The 18,766-nt window shown below is 42.8% G+C and overlaps 2 protein-coding genes across 12 annotated transcripts in view; one reads left to right on the forward strand and one right to left on the reverse strand.

Annotated features, from left to right (window-relative positions):
* Positions 1–8,444, forward strand: part of PAPLN (papilin, proteoglycan like sulfated glycoprotein) — a 33,275-nt gene extending 24,831 nt beyond the window's left edge. Inside the window, exon 26 of the mRNA XM_090268366.1 lies at positions 8,145–8,444. Coding sequence (XP_090124492.1) covers positions 8,145–8,320 — 176 coding nt within the window. The 3' untranslated portion in view covers positions 8,321–8,444. The remainder of the gene's footprint in view (positions 1–8,144) is intronic.
* A 1,871-nt stretch (positions 8,445–10,315) lies between these two features.
* The window catches only part of NUMB (NUMB endocytic adaptor protein), a 136,452-nt gene continuing 128,001 nt past the window's right edge, over positions 10,316–18,766 (reverse strand). For 8 of the 11 annotated variants that reach the window (XM_090271106.1, XM_090271108.1, XM_090271110.1 and 5 more), the window contains 4 exons: positions 17,430–17,717; positions 15,678–15,827; positions 13,305–13,451; positions 10,316–12,454 (listed from right to left, as the gene is read on the reverse strand). In XM_090271106.1, coding sequence (XP_090127232.1) covers positions 11,739–12,454; positions 13,305–13,451; positions 15,678–15,827; positions 17,430–17,717 — 1,301 coding nt within the window. In that variant the 3' untranslated portion in view covers positions 10,316–11,738. The remainder of the gene's footprint in view (positions 12,455–13,304; positions 13,452–15,677; positions 15,828–17,429; positions 17,718–18,766) is intronic. The other 3 variants (XM_090271112.1, XM_090271111.1, XM_090271109.1) reach the window with 2 other exon arrangements.

Raw genomic sequence — 18,766 nt, forward strand, 5'->3', positions numbered from 1 at the left:
CCAGGGTAGAGATGTTGCTTAGTGAGTCAGACTGACACCCAGGCTTCCAGTCTGTGAGCTCCTTAGAACAGTGACGGACCCACATCCCCGGGGCCCAGGCCCAGCCTTGGCACGACTAGGTGCCGGATACTTCGTGACGAGTGCATGTACACATTACCTCAGTGACAGCACCCTACTGCAGGGGCTGCTTTTCACCTCTGGTCATTCCCAGCAAATGAATCTCTTGTCTACAAGATAGCCAAGACTTGCGACAAACCAGGGTGCAGGTTTATTTGAGAAAGAGAGCTGTTGGGAGGACCCTGACGGTCGTGTTTGTGATTAGCTATAGACGTGTCTCTGTGGGAAACAACTTACAATCAGAAACTTGCTTGATGAAGGCTGGTGCGGCCTCCTGAGGATGTGTGGTTGTCGAGCCGGAATGGTCTGAGGTGACCTGCCTCTTGGAAACAACACTCACGGCCTCGGTCAGGCCACTGTTCTCCCACCCCCGCCGGCTGAGCGTGCTGCTCATCCTAGAGACTCTGGGAGCTTCTTTCCTGACTAGACGTGGTCTCCCTCCCAGCCGTACTCATTCCACTGATTAGGATTCAGATAGCTGCGCTCAGCCACGTAGGTTTTCCGGGGCGGTCTCCCTTTGCTCTAGTCCTGGTTTGGTGGCATACTGGAATTAGGGTAGCATCAGGGTAGGAGTGGTGCTGGAGCCAGTTCCACTCCAGAGTAAGGGACACACTTCTGCTATGAGGACTTCTCAACCTTTTTGCCGAAAAGGTTGGTTAGAAACAGCAAATACTAGAGGGATAAAACACAGGGGGTCACTCAGCTTTTCAAATGAGAGGGAATGAGGCAGTGGGGCACACAGTTAAACCCTGAAATTTAGTTATGGTTACTACGTGCCCAACGGGCTATTATCGTCACCTCAGACGAGGAGACAGAGGCACAGACAGCTTAAGTATCTCACCCCAAGTCAGCCAGCTGGTCGGTAGGAGAGCCAGGACCGCAGCCAGGAAGTCTGGCTCCGAAGCTGGTGTGCTTAACCATGGTGCTGAGCACCTCCTAACCTCTGGGCATTGTGACAGGCCCAAGGGTTGATATGAAAGGGACAGACTTTTTAAACCACATGCACAAATGGCTTGCTGTTCATGTAAGTGTACGTACTTAGCACTCGTTATACTGACCTAACAAACCTTTACAGTCACAGTCTTTTAGTTGCACTTTGGAAGGAAGCACGGGGGAGTGGGGATAAGCCTTCCCGAGGCCCAGGCGATCTGACTTTAGGGAAGGTGCTACTCAGGCCTAGGTCAAGTGAGGAGCAAGAGCCCCTTCCAGAAACAAAAGGGAAGATAGTAGAGAGGCCACTTCAGTCCTAAGATGAGGCAGCAGAGCAAAACTCATACAGGGACTTAGAAGATACAGAAGCAGCTCCTAGGCAGCGCGGAGGGGGAGGCAACCAGTGCTTTGTGCTCAGTATAGTATTAGAGCCATTGCTCACCGAACTGTTTTCCTATCACCTTGCCTAATACTATTTTCTTGGGGGGAAGAGGAAAACCCAGAAATATGGGAAACTAAGAGACTAAGACCAGCTGGGATTATTGAAGGCATAAAATTTGAGGGTGGAGAGAGCCAACTGAGAGCAAGAGGACAAGATAGCTCTTGCCACCTCAATATTTTCCTTAGGTCTGATCCTACTCTCTCTTTTTCCCCATCTACAGGCCAAGGCAGTTGTCATTCAGCCCTTCATGTCTCAACAGTAAGGGTGGGGAGTTAATTCCAGAGACGTTCAATCACCTAGTCAGTCAGTATTTGGGAGTCTGCGATGGGCTGCACAGTGGGCTGAGGCTGCAAAAGAATAACGGGGGGACGACTATGTACTAAAGTGAGGCCAACAATGGGTGGAAATTGACTTCCAGTCAAGATGGCGGAGTAGATAAACATTGTGTTCACTTCCTCCACGATCACGTCAAATTATACCTGAATTATAGAACAACCATTATTGAGAACCACCTGAAGACTAGCTGAACAGAAGTCCTATAACTAAGGACATACAGAAGCCATGATGAGACTGGTAGAAGGGGCAGAATGGGGAGGCCCCACACCCACAGTGTGGTGATTAAGAATTGGGAGGGATACCTTGGCTTCAGAGGTCCCCCCTGAGAGTAGGGGGTCCCAACTCTGGAGCACCAGTGCCAGGAAGAGGAGTCCCCATAACACCTGACTGTGAAAACTAGCAGGGATTGAGTCCAAGTGGGATGGCTGCAGGAGTCCCAGCTGTTCCCCTTGAGGGACTCATGCACAAATGCACTCATTCTGGGTTTCAGTGTGGGGAGGGGGCAGCAGCTTAAAGAGTACCAGGGACATATGGGAGAGGAAGTAAATTTACAGGCAGCAGTCTCTGGGCAAGAGCCATTGCTCCTTTCTAGAGCCCTCCCTGCACCCCGCTGGCAGGAGCAGGTAGCTGCCAAATCTGAGCTCTCCATTAACCTGGCTAACACTGGTCACCTCATCCCACCTAACCTATAGCCAGCCTGAGCCACTTCCAGTGGCTTTTCCACAAAAGCAGCGGTGTTGGCTGCAAACTTTCATAAAATCTCCCTAAGGTCTAGAAACCCCAAACAAGCAGCAGCTGGCCTCAGCATGCCCTGTACCTCTTGCTAAGTAGCCCCGAGCCTGGCACAAGAGGCTACTGTTTTCAACTTGCATTATAACTCCCATCGGATGGCCCCAAGCCTGGTATAAGCTACAGGCAGTACTGGCTTGGAGTGTAGCTTCAACTAAGTGGCCACAAACCTGGCACTAGTGGCAGCTGGCCTTGGTTCACAGCTTAGCCTCTCCCAGGCACCTCTAAGCCCAGTACAATTGGCAACCAATCGCAGATCACTTTGTAGCTTCCATCAAGAAGCCCTAAGCTGGGCAAAAATGGTGGCTACCTCAGCCTACACCAGAGCCCTTCCCAAGAGCCCCCAGAACTAACACACCCAGTGGCCAGCTTCAGAACACACCAGAGCACGAACCAATCAGTTCCACAAACAACACACCAGATGGGCAGACTTGGCTGGTACCAGAGCTCTGTTAAAGCAGCTCCTGCTCCATGAGGTCAGCCCCCATACAACATTTTGTCTGCTGTAATCATGGCTGGTCCTCAGAGCCAGTCAGCCTTGAGAGTCGGTCACACCCACTGACATACCAACAGCAATAGAGGCTCAGTTACAACAAGAGGGCACACACAAGGGACACTTCTGGAGTACCCAGCACAGGTGAAGAGGGAGACTGCTCCACTGGGCCATACAGGACACCTATTACATAAGAATGAGATATATAGCAGACCTACCTAATACATAGAAACAAAAACAGGGAGTCAGCCAAAATGGGGAGACAGAACGGGGCAAAACTCCTAGAAAACAACTAAATGAAATGGGCACAAGCAATATACCAGAGATAGAGTTCAAAACATTGATTCTAAGGATGTTCAATGAACTTAGGGGAAGAATAGATGAACTCAGAACCTGAACAAAGAGAAATAATAAAGAAGAACCAGTCATAAATGAAGACTACAATAACTGAAATGAAGACTACATTAGAGGGAGTCACAGCAGAGTAGATGACGCACAGGATCCAGTCAGAAATCTAGAAAACTAGTGAAAAATCAAGAAAAAGAATTTAATAAATGAGGATTGTTTAAGGGAACTTTGGGATAAACCAACATTTGCCTCACGGCATAACACCAGAAAAAGAAGAGAGGAGAAAGGTATTGAAAACCTATCAAAGAAATAATAATGGAAAACTTCCCTAGCCTGGCAAAGGAAATAGACATACAAGCCCAGGAAGCACAGAGAATCCCAAACAAGGTGAACCCAAAGAGGACACACCAAGACTCATCATAATTAAAATGCCAAAGCTTAAAGACAAAAAAAGAGAATCTTAAAAGCAGCAAGAGAAAAGCAGTTAGTTACCTACAAGGGAGCTCCCATAAAACTGTCAGCTGATTGCTCAAGAGAAGGTTTGCATGTCAGAGTGACTGGCATGAAATATTTAAAGTGATGAAAAACAAGAACCTACAACCAACGTTACTCTATCTGGCAATGCTATCATTTAGAATCAAAGGAGAGAGAATATCCCAGACAAGGAAAAGCTAAAGGAGTTCATCACCATTAAATTTACGTATTGCAAGAAATGTTAAAGAGAGTTAAGTAGAAAAAAATAGATACAAATATAAGAAAATATAGGAAAGAAAAAATTCTCACCGACAAAGGCAAACACTTAGTAAAGGCAGTGAATCAACTATAAAGCTAGTAAAAAGGTTAAAAGGCAAAAGTAGGAAGATTACGTGTAATTACAATGATGCATTAAAGGCCACACACAAATAAATAAAAAATGACAAAACCATAAACATGGAGAAGGTGAGTAAAATTGTAGTGATTTTAAAATGTTTGACCTTAAGTGACTATCAACTTACCATACACTGCTATAAACATTGCTGGTATATGTGAAGCACATGGTAACCACAAACATGACACTATGGAAAGTCATCAACATATAAGAGAGCAAGAGAATAAGACAGGAACAGAGAAGAACTTTAAAACATGGGCTGTAACAAGAGACAAGGAAGGGCATTTCATAATGATAAAGGAATTAATCCAACAAGAGGGTATAAATGATACATTAGAACAGATGGACTAAATTGATATTTTTAGGACATTTCACCTAAAAGCAGAATATACATTCTTTTCAAGTGTACAAAACATTTTCCAGGACAGATCACGTGTTAAGCCACAAAATAAGCCTCAGTAAATTAAGAAATCATATCAAACATCTTCTATGATCACAATGGTATGAAACTATAAGTAAAATACAAGAAGAAAACTGAAAAAGACACAAACACATGAAGGCTAAATAACATGGTACTAAACAATGAACTGGTTAACAATGAGATCAAGGAAGAAATTAAAAGATACCTTGAGACAAATGAAAATAAAAAAATGATCCCCCCCAACGCAAAAAAAAAAAAAAAAAAAAAAAAAAAATCTATGAAATGCAGCCAAAGCAGTTTTATGAGGGAAATTCATAGTAATATAGGAAATTCATCAGAAAAACAAGAAAAATCTCAAATAATCTACCATTACATGAAAAGGAACCAGAAAAAAGAACTAAGCACAACGTAAGTAGAAGGAAGGGAATAATAAATATCAGAATAGAAATGAGTAAAAAAAATAAAAAACCCAATAGAAAAGATCAATGAAACCAAAAGCTAGTTCTCTGAAAAGATAAACAAAATTAAGAAAACTTTAGCCAGGCTCCTCAAAAAAAAAGGGGGACAGGGAGGGTCCAAATAAATACATACAATTTCCCAAGGCTGAATCAGGAAGAAACAGAAAATCTGGATAGAATGATAACTACTAATGAAACCGAATCAATAATTAAAAAAAAAATAAAAAATCCCAACATACAAAAGCCCTGGACCAAGTGAGTATAGGTGAATTGTACCAAATATTTGAAGACTACCTATCCTTTTCAACTATTCCAAAAAAACTGAAAGAGGGGGTAAGGTCCCCAAACTCATTTTATGAGGCTGGCATTACCGTGATACCTAAATATGAAAAATACACTACAAAAAAAGAAAATTATAGACCAATATCCCTGATGAACATAAGATACAAAAATCCTCAACAAAACATTAGCAAACTGAATTCAGCAATACATTAAAAAGATCATACACCATGATAATCAGTCAAGTGGGATTTATTTCCTGGATGCATGGCTGGTTCAATATCTGCAAATCAAACTAACATAATACACCACATAAAATGAAGTTCAAAAATCATATGATTACATCAATAGATGCAGAAAAATTATTTTAAAAAATCCAACATCCACTTATGATTTTAAAAAACCTCTCAGAAAAGTGGGAAAGAGGGAACAGACCTCAACATAATAAAAGCCATACATGACGAATCTATCGTACTCACAGTACTGGCAGTCGTAGCCATTGCAATCAAACAAGAAAAAGAAATAAAGGCATTAGAATTGGAAAGGAAGAAGTAAATCTGTCATTATTGGCAGATATAATAGACAGAACAAAAAAGAATCCACCAAAAAATGATAAGAACTAATACATTAACTCAGTAAAGTAATAAAAATACAAAATTTATGTTCGTATATCAGTTGCATTTTTCTACACCAATAACTATCAGAGAAATCAAGAAAACAGTCCAGTTTACAACTGCATCAAAAAAAAAAAAAAAAAAAAAACCTAGCTAGCAATAAATTTAACCAAGGAGGTAAAAGACCTGTACTCAGAAAACTATACGACACAGACAAAAGAAATTGAAGAAGATAAATTGAATAACATACGGTGCTGAGAGATAAAAAGAATTACCATTGTTAAAATGTCCACACTACCTAAGGCAATCTACAGATTCAGTGCTACCGCTATCAAAATATCAATGGCATTTTTCACAGAACTAGAACAAATAGTCCTAAAATTTGTAGGGAACCACAAAGACCCTGAATAGCCAAAGCAATGTTGAGGAAGAAGACCAAATTTGGAAGGATCACAATACCTGATATCAAACTATACTACAAGGCTATAGTAATCAAAAAAAGCACGATATTAGCATAAAAACAAACATATGGATTAATGGAACAGAGAGCCCAGAAATAAACCCATACCTATATGGTCAATTAACCTGTGACAAAGGAAGCAGATAGGGTAAAGATAGTCTCTTCAATAAACAGTGTTGGGGAAACCTGGACAGATAAATGCAGAAAAGTGGAACTGGATCACTATCCTACAGCATATAAGAATAAACTCAAAATCAATTAAAGACTTAAATATAAGACCTGAAACCATAAAACTTCCAGAAGAAAACAAGCAGTAAACTCTTTGACATCACTCTTAGTAATATGTATATACTTCTGCACATATTTCTTCAGGCAAGGCAAACAAAAGAAAAATCAAACAAATGGAACTATATCAAACTAGCGAGTTTTTTGCCCAGCAGAGGACACCATTAACAAAATGAAAAGACAACCTAATGAATTGGAGAAGATATTCACCAATATATAGCCAATAAAGGGTTAATATAAAAAATACACACGGAACTCATACAACTTACAACTTAACACCAAAACCCCAAACAACCCAATTAAAAAATGGTCAGAAGTTCTGAATAGACAGTTCTCCAAAGAGGACATACAGATAACCAATAGATATATGAAAAAATGCTCAACATTACTAACCATCAGGGAAATGCAAATTAAAACCGCAATGAAATATCACTTCATACCCGTCAGACTGTATATCATCAATAAATCAACAAGCATTAAGTGTTGTTGAGGATGTGGAGAAAAGCAAACCCTCATGTACTGTTGGTGGGACTATAAATTGGTGCAGCAACTATGGAAAACAGTATGGAGGTTCCTCAAACAATTAGAACTACAACTACCATATGACCTAGCAATTCCAATTCTGGGTATTTATCCAAAGAAATCCAAAACACTAAATTTGAAAAGACATATGGACCTCTGTTCACTGCAGCATTATTTATAATAGCCAAGACATGGAAGCGACCTAGTTTTCATCAATAAATTATTGGATAAAGATGTGGTATATACATACACTGGAATATTTCTCAGCCATAAAAAAGAATGAAATCTTACCATTTGTGAGAACACAGATGAACCTAGAGGGTATTATGCTAAGTGAAGTAAGACAGAAAATGACAAATATATGATTTCACTTTTATATGGAATCTGAAAAACAAAATAAATGAACAGAGACTCAGATACAGAGAACTGATTGCCAGAGGGCAGAGTTTGGAGGGGATGAGCGAAAAAGGGGAAGGGATTAAGAAGTACAAATTGCCCGTTATAAAAACAGTCACAGGAATGTACAGTACAGGGAATATAGGCAATAATACTATAATGTAATATTGTATGTTAAGTATAATTGAAAAAAAAATGGGTGAAAATTGTGATCTCTCCTTGTAAGCTGTACATATAGGTGTTGCCAGGTTACAGAATAACTGCATTTGGGGGGTGGGAGCTGGCAGTCACAGTGCCACTTTCTTTTTAAGGACATGAAATGGTAGGTGACAATTTTCCGCGCACACAAAGCTTCCTTACCACTCTCTCTCCCCCTTGTTTTGCAGCAGGGGCTGCCCAGCAGAGGGACCCCAGCAGGGACTGCATCGACCAGCCGGAGCTGGCCAACTGTGAGCTGATCCTGAGGGCCCAGCTCTGTGGCAACGAGTATTATGCCAGCTTCTGCTGTGCCAGCTGCTCCCGTGTCCAGCCTCATGCTCAGCCAGTCTGGCAGCAGGGATGAAGGCCGGCTCCAGCCCCAGTTCTGAAACAACGCAGAGGACTGGGGAGGAGGGCAGAGAGACTCTCGCCCTCCCCTCTGTGGCTGCCAAAGGGAGGTATCTTCTGGAGGCAATGCCACCCCCCCACCCCCCACCCCCAACGCAGCCAGTGTTTAGCTTCAGCAGCAGCCGTTCCAGCTTCCCTCTGAGTCCCCAGCAGTGTCTGCACTTCTGACCTGACCACAGGTAGCTGCTGAGTTGTCAAGAAGAGAAATCTGTTTGGATAAGGTCACCCTTTATTTTACACCTTCCCTCTATAATTTCTGTTACACAGGATCAGGTCACTGTGTTTTACAACAAGCTACCAGGGTTCTCACTTCATTTAAAGCTGGATAGGAAGGTGCATAATGATTTCAAAGTTAACAGCTCTGTAACTCCTGCTGTGGCAGGGAAGGATTCTTTGCGAGATCCAGATCTCATCTGGGGTCACACAGTGCTCTATTGCTCTAGTCCTTCTCTCACCCTTCTAAGTAGTAAATAGCAACCAACTTCGAACCCATCTGTGCACATGGTTACCAGCATGCTGCTTGTGAAAGTTCTCAGCAAAGTGGAACACAGTAAGGCTCAGTGTAAGGATTTGGGATAAAAGAGTAGCAGCTGCATTATTATCTGAGCATGACGGAACAGGGGAAGCTCCTTACTTTCCTGTGGAAGCTGGGGCCTGAAGCCCCCCTCCTGAGGCAGACTGCAGAGCTGGCCATGAGGGTCGCCTCACTCCAGGGTGGAGCTGATCCATGGGCCTGCTCTGTACGGTGACCAGCGAGCAGCCCCGCCTCCTTAAGTAGGAATCTGTGAAGCGAAATGTTTGCTGCCAGATAAAAGCCAGACTGTTATTAAAAACAGCAACAGCAAGACGGGGGATCCACGGGAGAGAGGGCAATGTAATAACAAGGAAGTGGCTTCAGAAATGGTTTGAGTTGGAAGACGTCAATCTTCATCTCAGAACCTCCAATTCCTTGCTGCTAAAATAAGAGGTCTGGATTCAGTGAGCTTTTGCGTCCCTTTCCACTTGAACTTCCTACAAATCCTCCAGAGGGCTGGCTGGGCCTAGTGACAAAAGTTATATGAGGACACAGGAAAGACAGGTATTACAGGGAAAGGTTTTTTTAATTGTCACCATGCTGGCTGGGTGAGGGACACTTGTTCTACCTGTTATTCAACAAAGAAAACGTGGGCTGGAGCAGGGGTTTTTGTTTTTTCTTCCTATTTAAAAAAATATAGAGGAGCATCCCCTTTCGTTTACCATGGCTGGTTTTGCTATAGAATCTGGGAAATAAGGGCTACTTTCTTGGACTTTTCAGTTCTTTAATTAAACTAGTATTTGGTCTATGGGTGACACATTTTCAGAAAGTAAGTTTGAAATCAGTTAGCTCTTCTTAGAACTAGTCACAGAATAAGTGGGCTGAGGTTCAAGGTGAGAGTAAAGCTTAATTTAAACCCTTGGTTCTCAACCCTCCTCCATAGTGGGAGCCTTTTAAAAACTGAACCTGGGATGCTACTCCCCAGAGATTTGAATTTAATTGGTCTGGAGTTTGGGCTGGGCACGAGGATTTTAAAAGCTCCCTAAGTGGTTTTGATTGTATCAGAGGTTGAGAATCACTGCTCCAGCCCTGGACTTCTGATTGTGAATCTTGCTCACATGCAGATTCTGCATATGAGGACTGGGGAGGGGCTGAGATTCGGTGTCTCTCACCAGCTCCTAGGTGAAGTCCATGCTGTTGTTCAGACCACACTTTAGGCAGCAAGAATCTGACCTTAGAGATGCAATTAGGATCAACCAAAGAATTAATATAAATAGGAACTTTAAGAATATACTAGTTCCAATAAAAGAATTTCTAGGCACCAAACTAGAGATCTGCTGCAGCAGAATGGGGAGAGAGCAAGACCAAAAAGAACTAAAAGTCAACTCATTGGCTAATAAAGAAAAGGGGAAAGAACAGCCCTTCATGGGCAAAAGCTTCTACCACGAACATTTATTTTTGTTAAAGCAGATTATAAATTCTCATCAGTACAAATATATATAACTTACATTTGATTGTAAGGCCAACGTTCAAAAGTAAAAATGAGATGGGCTTTCGCGTTGTTACCAGAGGTCAAATGGCTGCTACTGGCAATGGGATGTTCTGCGCACCACAAAGGAAGGGGACGAGGACCACACACACACACACACACACACATGCTCACCACAAAAGAGGGGGACAAGGACAACACACACACACACCCTAACAAAACCAGCAACTCCATCCCCACAAAACTTGTGGGAATAAGAAGGACAAAACAAAACCCACCAAGACAAACACGACAAACCGACACAGTAACCTGCGTTCCAGTCTATGGATATGATGTCATTGTTACCTTAGTGTTAAAACAAAGTAAAGGATTAACATAAGGAAACTGCAGCAATATATAAAAGAAAATACATATTCTCTAGAGAGCACATTTAGACTGAGTCCAGTAAAATTATGACATTAGAATTTCCTCATAGGTTTAAAACCAGGACAATACTACTCTTTCATTTTCTTTAAACTACAATCTAGTGACTGTATTGTTCATAAGCATGATTGTTGTTGCAATGTGCTACTTACAATGACTGATACCAAATAAGCTAGGGATCCCGTCTGCACCTCCAGCTTTTTCTCTTTTTACTTCAATAGGCATCAATGATAAATCAATCTTATGTACAATTTCTTACAGTTAACCCTTTTACCTTTGGCAAGATTACTTACAACTCATACAACTTTTTAATATTGAGAACTATTTAAAATATTCTAAATGCATAAAAATAAAGATTTTGGCTTTTTTGATATATATTTATAATATTTATTCTTACTCAAAATGGAAGCTCAACTTTACCCCTAAAATATAGCTCTGTTGGGCTGCTGCTGGTGCGCCCTCCTGGGAATTCTGGCAGCACCACCTGCCTCGAGTCCCCGGCCCAAGTACAGGCCACCCTATTCTTGATCTCTAAGACAGGCCAGTACTGACAGGAGGCAGGTGCATGGCCTGAAAAACAAAGGGAGATAGTTTTGCTTCCTGTTGTGTTTTATATTCCAGTAAGTGTGCTTTGAATACAGATTCCTGTTCAGATATGTCTGCCTCTCTGTTGTCAGAGATTTGTAAGGGGTTGAGGCAGGAGGAGGGGGATGGAAGGTGACATTTTCTTGACTTCTTTAGCCTAACTAGGACAGCTCTTCTCTAGAAATGGTTTCCTCCACTTTTTAAAAAAATCACCCACGCAGCACTCCGTGCCTGGACAAGCTCCTTGGGACCTTTGGGATTAGTGGAAAGTGTACTGATCAGGGACACAAAGTCTGCTCTGACCTCCACCCCCCACCCGCCCTTGCCTAAGTACAGAGAAAATACATAAGCCATAGGGACTGCTCACAGTTCAATTTCAAACGTCTTCTGTAAGTCACTGGAGAAAGGGTTGGTGGGGGAGGGGTTAGTACGCTGCTTGGACTTGCTTTCTAACGCAGCCCACTGGGCTTCGAAAGGATCCACTGGGCAGGTGCCTGTAGGAACCTCTGTGTGCTTGTCTCCTGAGGCCAACCTGCCATCGTCTACACCATTGAAAGCTGAAGAACCATTGAAGTGCTGAGCAGGAGGCTTAAAGAAGGGACTGGCAGTAGCGCTGCTTGTCTCATACTGAGGGAATGTCTGCTGCTTGACCAGGGTGGGAGATGGATGGGGGTGGGCAGCCTGTGGGTGGCCTGCAGTGCCAAACACGTTGGCTACCATCTGGGAGGGAGTGATGCCCACCACAGGCACATTAGGGGCTGGATAGGGCATCCCATTGGCCACAGGATAGGCCTGGGCAGGGACAAAGGCTGGCTGCAGGGGCGGGACCACACTCCCTGGCACGGGATGAGAGGTGAGGAATGCATTCGCTTGGAAAGGCGGCGCTGGCTGGGAGATGGCAGTGGGTGGAGGTGGCTGCAGAACTGGCTGCAGAGGGACAGCTGAGGCTGGAGGCTGCTGAGCCCGGACGTTCTTGGACACCTCTTCTAACCAGCGATCAGCCTCAGAGGGAGTACGTCTGTGACCAGCCTGGAAGAGACCTGGAGAGGCAGCACCAGAAGATTGACCCCACTCGGTCCCTGGAACCAACAACATGAAGAGACAAAAGAATCAGTCTTCAGGGGCTTCTTTCTTCACCCAATAACCTTGGTTGTTTGAATGATCCTAGCATGTGGAACAAATCCCTCTAGTGGGCTATTTTGTTACTAGCTGAGGCAGTTCGGTAGTAGGACAGAGAGAGCCCGCCAGGCCATGCTGCTGTCTCAGCCACGTGGAGGAGCTGTTGATATGGCTCAACTGCATTGAATCCAGGCAGCTGGCTAGCATCAGAAATCCCTCCCTGCTGCTGTAGCTAATCCAGGGTACAGAAACCCCCTTGCACATGCTCCAAAGGGCCCAAGGTGATTCACCTTCTGCTCTAACTGAACAAAAAGAAAATAATCAGTGGCTTGGGCTGTACCTTGTGGCTGCTGCCTGGCTTCCACACACACCTTGTCTTTCTGGTGAACTGACTTTAAATGTTTTTTGGTTTTATGGTTAAATTTTCATTATAGAAAAATTAAAAAGCACAGAAAAGCAAAAATAAAGTGCTTTTATAGCTCTTTTTCTTGGTCTGCCATTGTAGGAGGCAGGGCCCCTCATCCTACAGGCCTGTCTGCATATCTCCACATCCAGCGATGGCCTCCCTCAGGGCAGGGCTCAGGAATCTGTACGGGTTCATTCTGTTCGATAGTCTTAAGAACTATCAGTTTAACCTCTTTAGTTCTTTCTCCTTCCCCATCCTATCTTAATAGTAGTTTACTTCCAGGAGGGAATATACTTTTCCTAAAAGGACTCCTCCTTGGTTCCCACTCAGGTAAATGGCTGGTTTTCAAACCAGGGTCACTTATCTGATCCCCGAATCCTCACCAACATCTGTGGCCACCTTACCCGAATGTGTGGCTTCAATTCCCTTGTTAGTAGCATCAAGGGCATGGGCCCAAGGGTTGGTTTCACGCACAGGCATTGCTACGGGTGCTAGAGCGGTATGGGCTGGCTTAGCAGCAAGCACATGGAAGGCTGAGTCAGTGCCATTAGCTACAATGGGAGCAGACAACATCAATGGAGTTAATTCATGCAGGGCGGCCAGGTGACCCCTCAGAGCTGGGTCAGGCAGGCCAATGTGCAATACCGGTGGGACAGAAGGAAACGTTGGGGTTGGGATAACCATACCAGCTTGTAGTGAATACACAAACCTTTTGGCAAAGAAAGAATCAGAGGTTGCAATTAAAATAGCTGCACTGAAAAAGTCAAATGACTGTTCTAGGAGACTATGTGTATGAAGAGAGAGGAAATGAAGCCTAGAAAAACAATTTCAAATTAAACTGAACAGAGCTGCTTTGTCTTACAAGCAGCAAAAAGCTAACTCTTTTAGATACAGCTTAGCCTTTGGCATAATGATGCATATAAAGCATTTCCCTCTCATACTTCTTTTCCAAAAGATCAAATTATGGCAACAAGAACAACAATGAGATAAATATAATGATTCTGTATTATGTTCTAGGCACTATGTTAATAATACTTCAGTTTGTATTATCTCATTTAATTCTCTCAAAACTCTAAGATTGGATTATCCCCATATTACAGATGATAAATCAAATTTGGTGTATGTTATCATTTGCTAAATAAATTTGTAATTGGCTGAAGAATTACTTTCATCTCTTTTTTAAAAGATATCTTCCCTTTGGCAATGTTCATAATATTTCAAAGTAGCTACTATTCTTTCCTTGTCTCTCTTTATCAAAATCTCCTGACCCTGCTCCGTTACTCCAGGCATCTGTTCCATCAGTTTCTCCTCTTCGGCCCACCTGTCACATTTAGAATGGGGCAGACAAGCAGGCACCTTCCCCTACCCTACACTATACGCACCCCCCTTCAGGACTGGACAACCGTGCTAACACACAGGTGCTCCTTCCCCAGGGCTTGTCTGAAAGACTAGCTCACCCTTGGACCAGCAGCCCTCAAATGCAGGGAGAGGACTACGTTCTATTCAGTTTTATACCTATATTGCCTTGTGGATAGGCATACAGCCAGCAGAATGTAACAGGTACTATATTCGGAAAGACCTGGGTTTAAATCCTGGCAGTGCAATTTGGACAGTTTACTTAACCTCTCTGAGCTTCTTTTTCTTTATCTGTAATGCTTACCTCAAAGGGTGGGTGTGGAGATTAATTGAGATGGGAACTCGAAGCACAAGTCCTTACCATGATGTGGCAGGAGGCACTAAGTGCTCAATAAATTGTGCCTATTATTACTAATACTATAAATATTTGTCAGGTGGAACGAAAAGCTATTTGGTGCACATGACTATAAAGGTTTTTTTAAGAGACTCCTTGAAGAAAAGCATGCAGTATCTTACTCCAATAAGATCGGGATACTGGCTCTAAAGCAAAGCTTTTTCTGAGCTCTCTCTTAAAAGAAATGAAGAGATGGCAACTATAGGAGCTCAAATTCTGTCTGTAACTTAAGTTATATAGACTCTTGCTTACCTATGAGTCAATACCAACTGTTAGCTCAATCTCTCTGAAAACAACTTTTAATAACCCTTAAATGCCACAAAGTCAAATTTTAGGATACTTGTTACAGAAGATAAAACGAACTAAAGAGCCAGAAGAAGTACCTTTTTCTTTATGAGCCTCTTGAGACAGGGTGGAGACTAGATGAGTCCAGGGCTTGGCACCTTGGCACTATTGATATTTTGAGCAGAATAATTCTTTGTTGTGAGGGTGGCTAGCCTGTGCATTGAAGCATGTCGAGTATTATAGCACCCCTGGCCTCTATACAGGTGCAAGTAGCAACCACCCCTTACCAAGTTGTGAAACCCAAAAATGTCTCCAGACAGTAAATGCCAAATTTTCCTTGAAGGGCAAAATCACCCTGGGTTGAAAACCACTGTGCTAGGGAAAGTGTAACAGTAGAACTAACTCTGATGACTGTGCTTCTAGAGAACTGGCTGGGTACACTAACTCAACAGTGAAGTGGCAAAGGAAGCAGTGGGTGTGGAAGGCCCTAACAGAATGGGGTGAGAGACAGGTAGGTACATGCAGAAGGATGAATGCAGACAACTCAGGAAACAGAAAGGCAACAAAGCACAAGGACACTGTCAAATAGGGAAATGAATCAACCCGAGACATCATCAAACAAGGAAGTGAAGGGGTCTGACCAGCTCTTGGGAAGTTCAGATGCCAACTTACAGTTAGTGAGCAGCACCATAAAAACACTACTTTCAAAGAGAACTGCTGAGCAGGCTAAGAGGGCACTAACCTTGAAAGGTAGGAGACTGTGGTGCCGCCGCTGTCACTGGTTTGGTCATTGGGGCGGATGAGAAGGGATCTTCGGAGGGTGTGCTGAAGGCATTGGTGATCTGTGAGCACAGAGAGCTGATACTCTCTGCTTCCCCTTCTACCTCTGGCACTGCAAGACAAAGAGAAAATGGCTCCAGAAAGAAAAACTAAATAATCCTGAAATATAACAGTATGACACAAGGCGACATTTTATAATGCATCCCTTACTTGTGAAAGGTAGAGCCTCAACAGTCAGGTGGGGCTATAAAAGCAGCTTCAAAAAATTTACTGACCTCTATTTCACTGGCTTTTCAGATGAGAAGGTATAAAGTGTCAGCAATTCATGTGCTAAGGACTATCTTCCTCCCTTGCAAATCCCAAGATTTATTTTCTCTCTTGTGTGGCACTGTTGAGAAGCTGGTGTTCTTTTTGTGCCAAGATGTTCAGTTATCTAGATCTTTCTGGAAGACATGAGCAACCTGTTTGTCTTCCCACCAGTTCACAGGGCTGTGGTCTGAGTTAGGTTCTGAAGCAATTTAGTAACTATCAGAAAATGGGATACAGTCAAGGGCCCTAGTGGATGCTCAGTCCTCTTCTCTCCGATAAGCTATGACAATGTCATCACTCTCATTTTCCTCCAAAGTACCTCATGTGAACTGTGATACCATGACAAAGGGAACTGAAGTCCAGGACGCTTGAGGCTTTGTTCTTAATATTGACTCTGGGATACTGTGTGTCATTGAGGAAGATAATTATGTGTGCTGAACCTTTGTCTGCTCGACTGCAAAAAGAGAATGACAGTTTTTGTTTCCCATCGGCTCCAGAAGGAGACTGAACACAGGTACTTGAAGCATCTGGAGCTTCAGTTTTTATAGGAGCTGAGAGCTGGCACAGCCCTCGGTAATCGTCTTGTCAACTGTTGTTCAGGCCTAGTTTCATCTGTCAAAAGAACCTAACTCTTCTACACCACTACCAGTGAGAGTGCCGCATAGAGACAGAGCTCCCTCATAGCCTCCTGTAGCACTGGCTAGATGTGTCTCGGAGTGAAGTAAAATAGAGTCCAATAAAAGCACTGACCAGATCTGACACTTTAGCTCCGGATCTTATGATGAGGATAAAGCTACCGGGGCTGGCTCAGCTGTACAGAAGCCACACAAAGGACTGTGTGGCAGTTCTGAAAGGTAATGAATATGTGTGAGCAAGCCCACTGTCTCTGATGAACAACAGATCTTAGATTTATGCAGGAGGCCCCGTTTAGAGTTTCCTCCCTATGGAGCCAACCAGCCACAAGGACAATGAGCACTTATCCATTTCTTCTGGTACATCTGACGGTAATGCTATTTAACTGGATGTATTTCCAAAGCCTTTATAATTAATTCCCTGCTGGGTCCCAAGGGTAAGAATAAGAATGGACACCTGAGACCCTTGATGTTTGGAAGCAGGTTGGTGGAGAGGTAATAAGTACACTTCCATCAGGACAAACCACAAACCTTATAGCTCAGGCTAGGAATTTCTATCATGGCTCTGTTACCTGTTTGTTGAAGAGAAATGAATGATTCACATCTCCCTCCATGAACCTCAGTTTTCTCCCAATGGGAAATGATACGAGATACATATAACCATAAACCAGCCTGAGGTGGAGGGCTAGTTTGGTGGGATCAGTGTTTCCACCGGAAGTGACGATAATGTTTCAGTCTAGAGCACCCAGTGAGGCAGGTGGAGGCTGTGTTACCTGCATTTTTTATGGGGAAATCAGTCTTCCTCTGCATAGTGGAAGGCAAGTCGTTGATGCGCAGGGACAGCTGGCGTTTAAAGGGTGACATCTTCTGGCTAAGAGCAGGAAATCCTCGGAAAGAGCCTTGGCGAGCAAGTTGTTCAATTGGTGCGTGGCGGCGTGGGATGGCATGAGGATTGTTCATCTCCAGAGCAGCAGTGGCATCCGAGGTGGGAGAGGTGGGAGAAGATGGGGATGGGGCAGTGTTGCCAGGGGCCACTGATGAAACTGTCTTATCTGTTTCAGCTCAAGAAAGTCAAGAAAAAGAGGACCTTAGCAATGTCTTCAAATAATTTGAGCTTACACAGCTGAGAAAACCAAAACCCTCCTAGGCCCTTTTACCCGTATCTCCTCCCCAGTATCTGTCTGTCTCTTTTTTCTTCCCAATGTCTCTTAAAAGACAAGTTAGAAGCAGGGCTCTGATTTATTTTTTCAAACAAATAAAAGGTTTAACCTAGTACATGTCACATGACATATCTACTATAACACAAATATTAGATCTTTGATTCTCATGTAGTGATTCATAATTTAAGACTTTGAACAAGATTTAAACAAACAGCATGCATGAACTAATGTGAGGTCCTTTAAGGAATGATGATTTATGGTTTTCAATGTTTGCTTATTTGCTTGGGGGAGAGGATTTTGGGAGTGGCAGTCAGAAACGACTAAATAAGCATAACTTTTTGATTAGATGTTAAAGAATGTCATAAAGGAGTCTTTCCATCATAAAGAATATGCATTGTGGCTCATTTGAATAAAAGCATACAGAAGTGAAATTTTAAATTGGAATAAACCTAAATATAAGACTGTTTCCATGTGAGTACCAGCTGAGTCCCAATTTGAATGTGGGAAATCTCTAGCTCTCCCCTCCCTCACAATCCTTGGCAGTTGTTGAGACACAAGCACTTTGGCAGTTGCTGTGGGTAGCCCAAAGTATTATCTGGTGGTTTTGAAGAACATACTTCCAGTCAGAAGGTCACTGAAGCACACTAAATAATAGCTGTACATACTAAATTTTCTAATAAAAAATAGTGTGGTGTTTTTTATTCTTTGATATTCTGGTACAAATGTTTATAAGGAATGAAAAAAATCACAATCACTAATTTCTAATAAAAATATGTATCTTCCTTTTTTAAATTTAAGAATTAAAGCTGTTTGGGTTATTAAAATGATGTTACCCAGAACAGATGGTTTAGAACTGACAGAATATAGTAAAAAATTAGCAAAATTATGTTAATGTATATTTAAATTGAACTGCTTGATTCCAAAATATTCCTTGTTTGTTTCAACCCCAG

This window comes from Furipterus horrens, unplaced genomic scaffold, assembly GCF_987537825.1.
Source record: "Furipterus horrens unplaced genomic scaffold, mFurHor1.1.pri manual_scaffold_3, whole genome shotgun sequence".
NCBI classification, from domain to species: Eukaryota; Metazoa; Chordata; class Mammalia; order Chiroptera; family Furipteridae; genus Furipterus; species Furipterus horrens.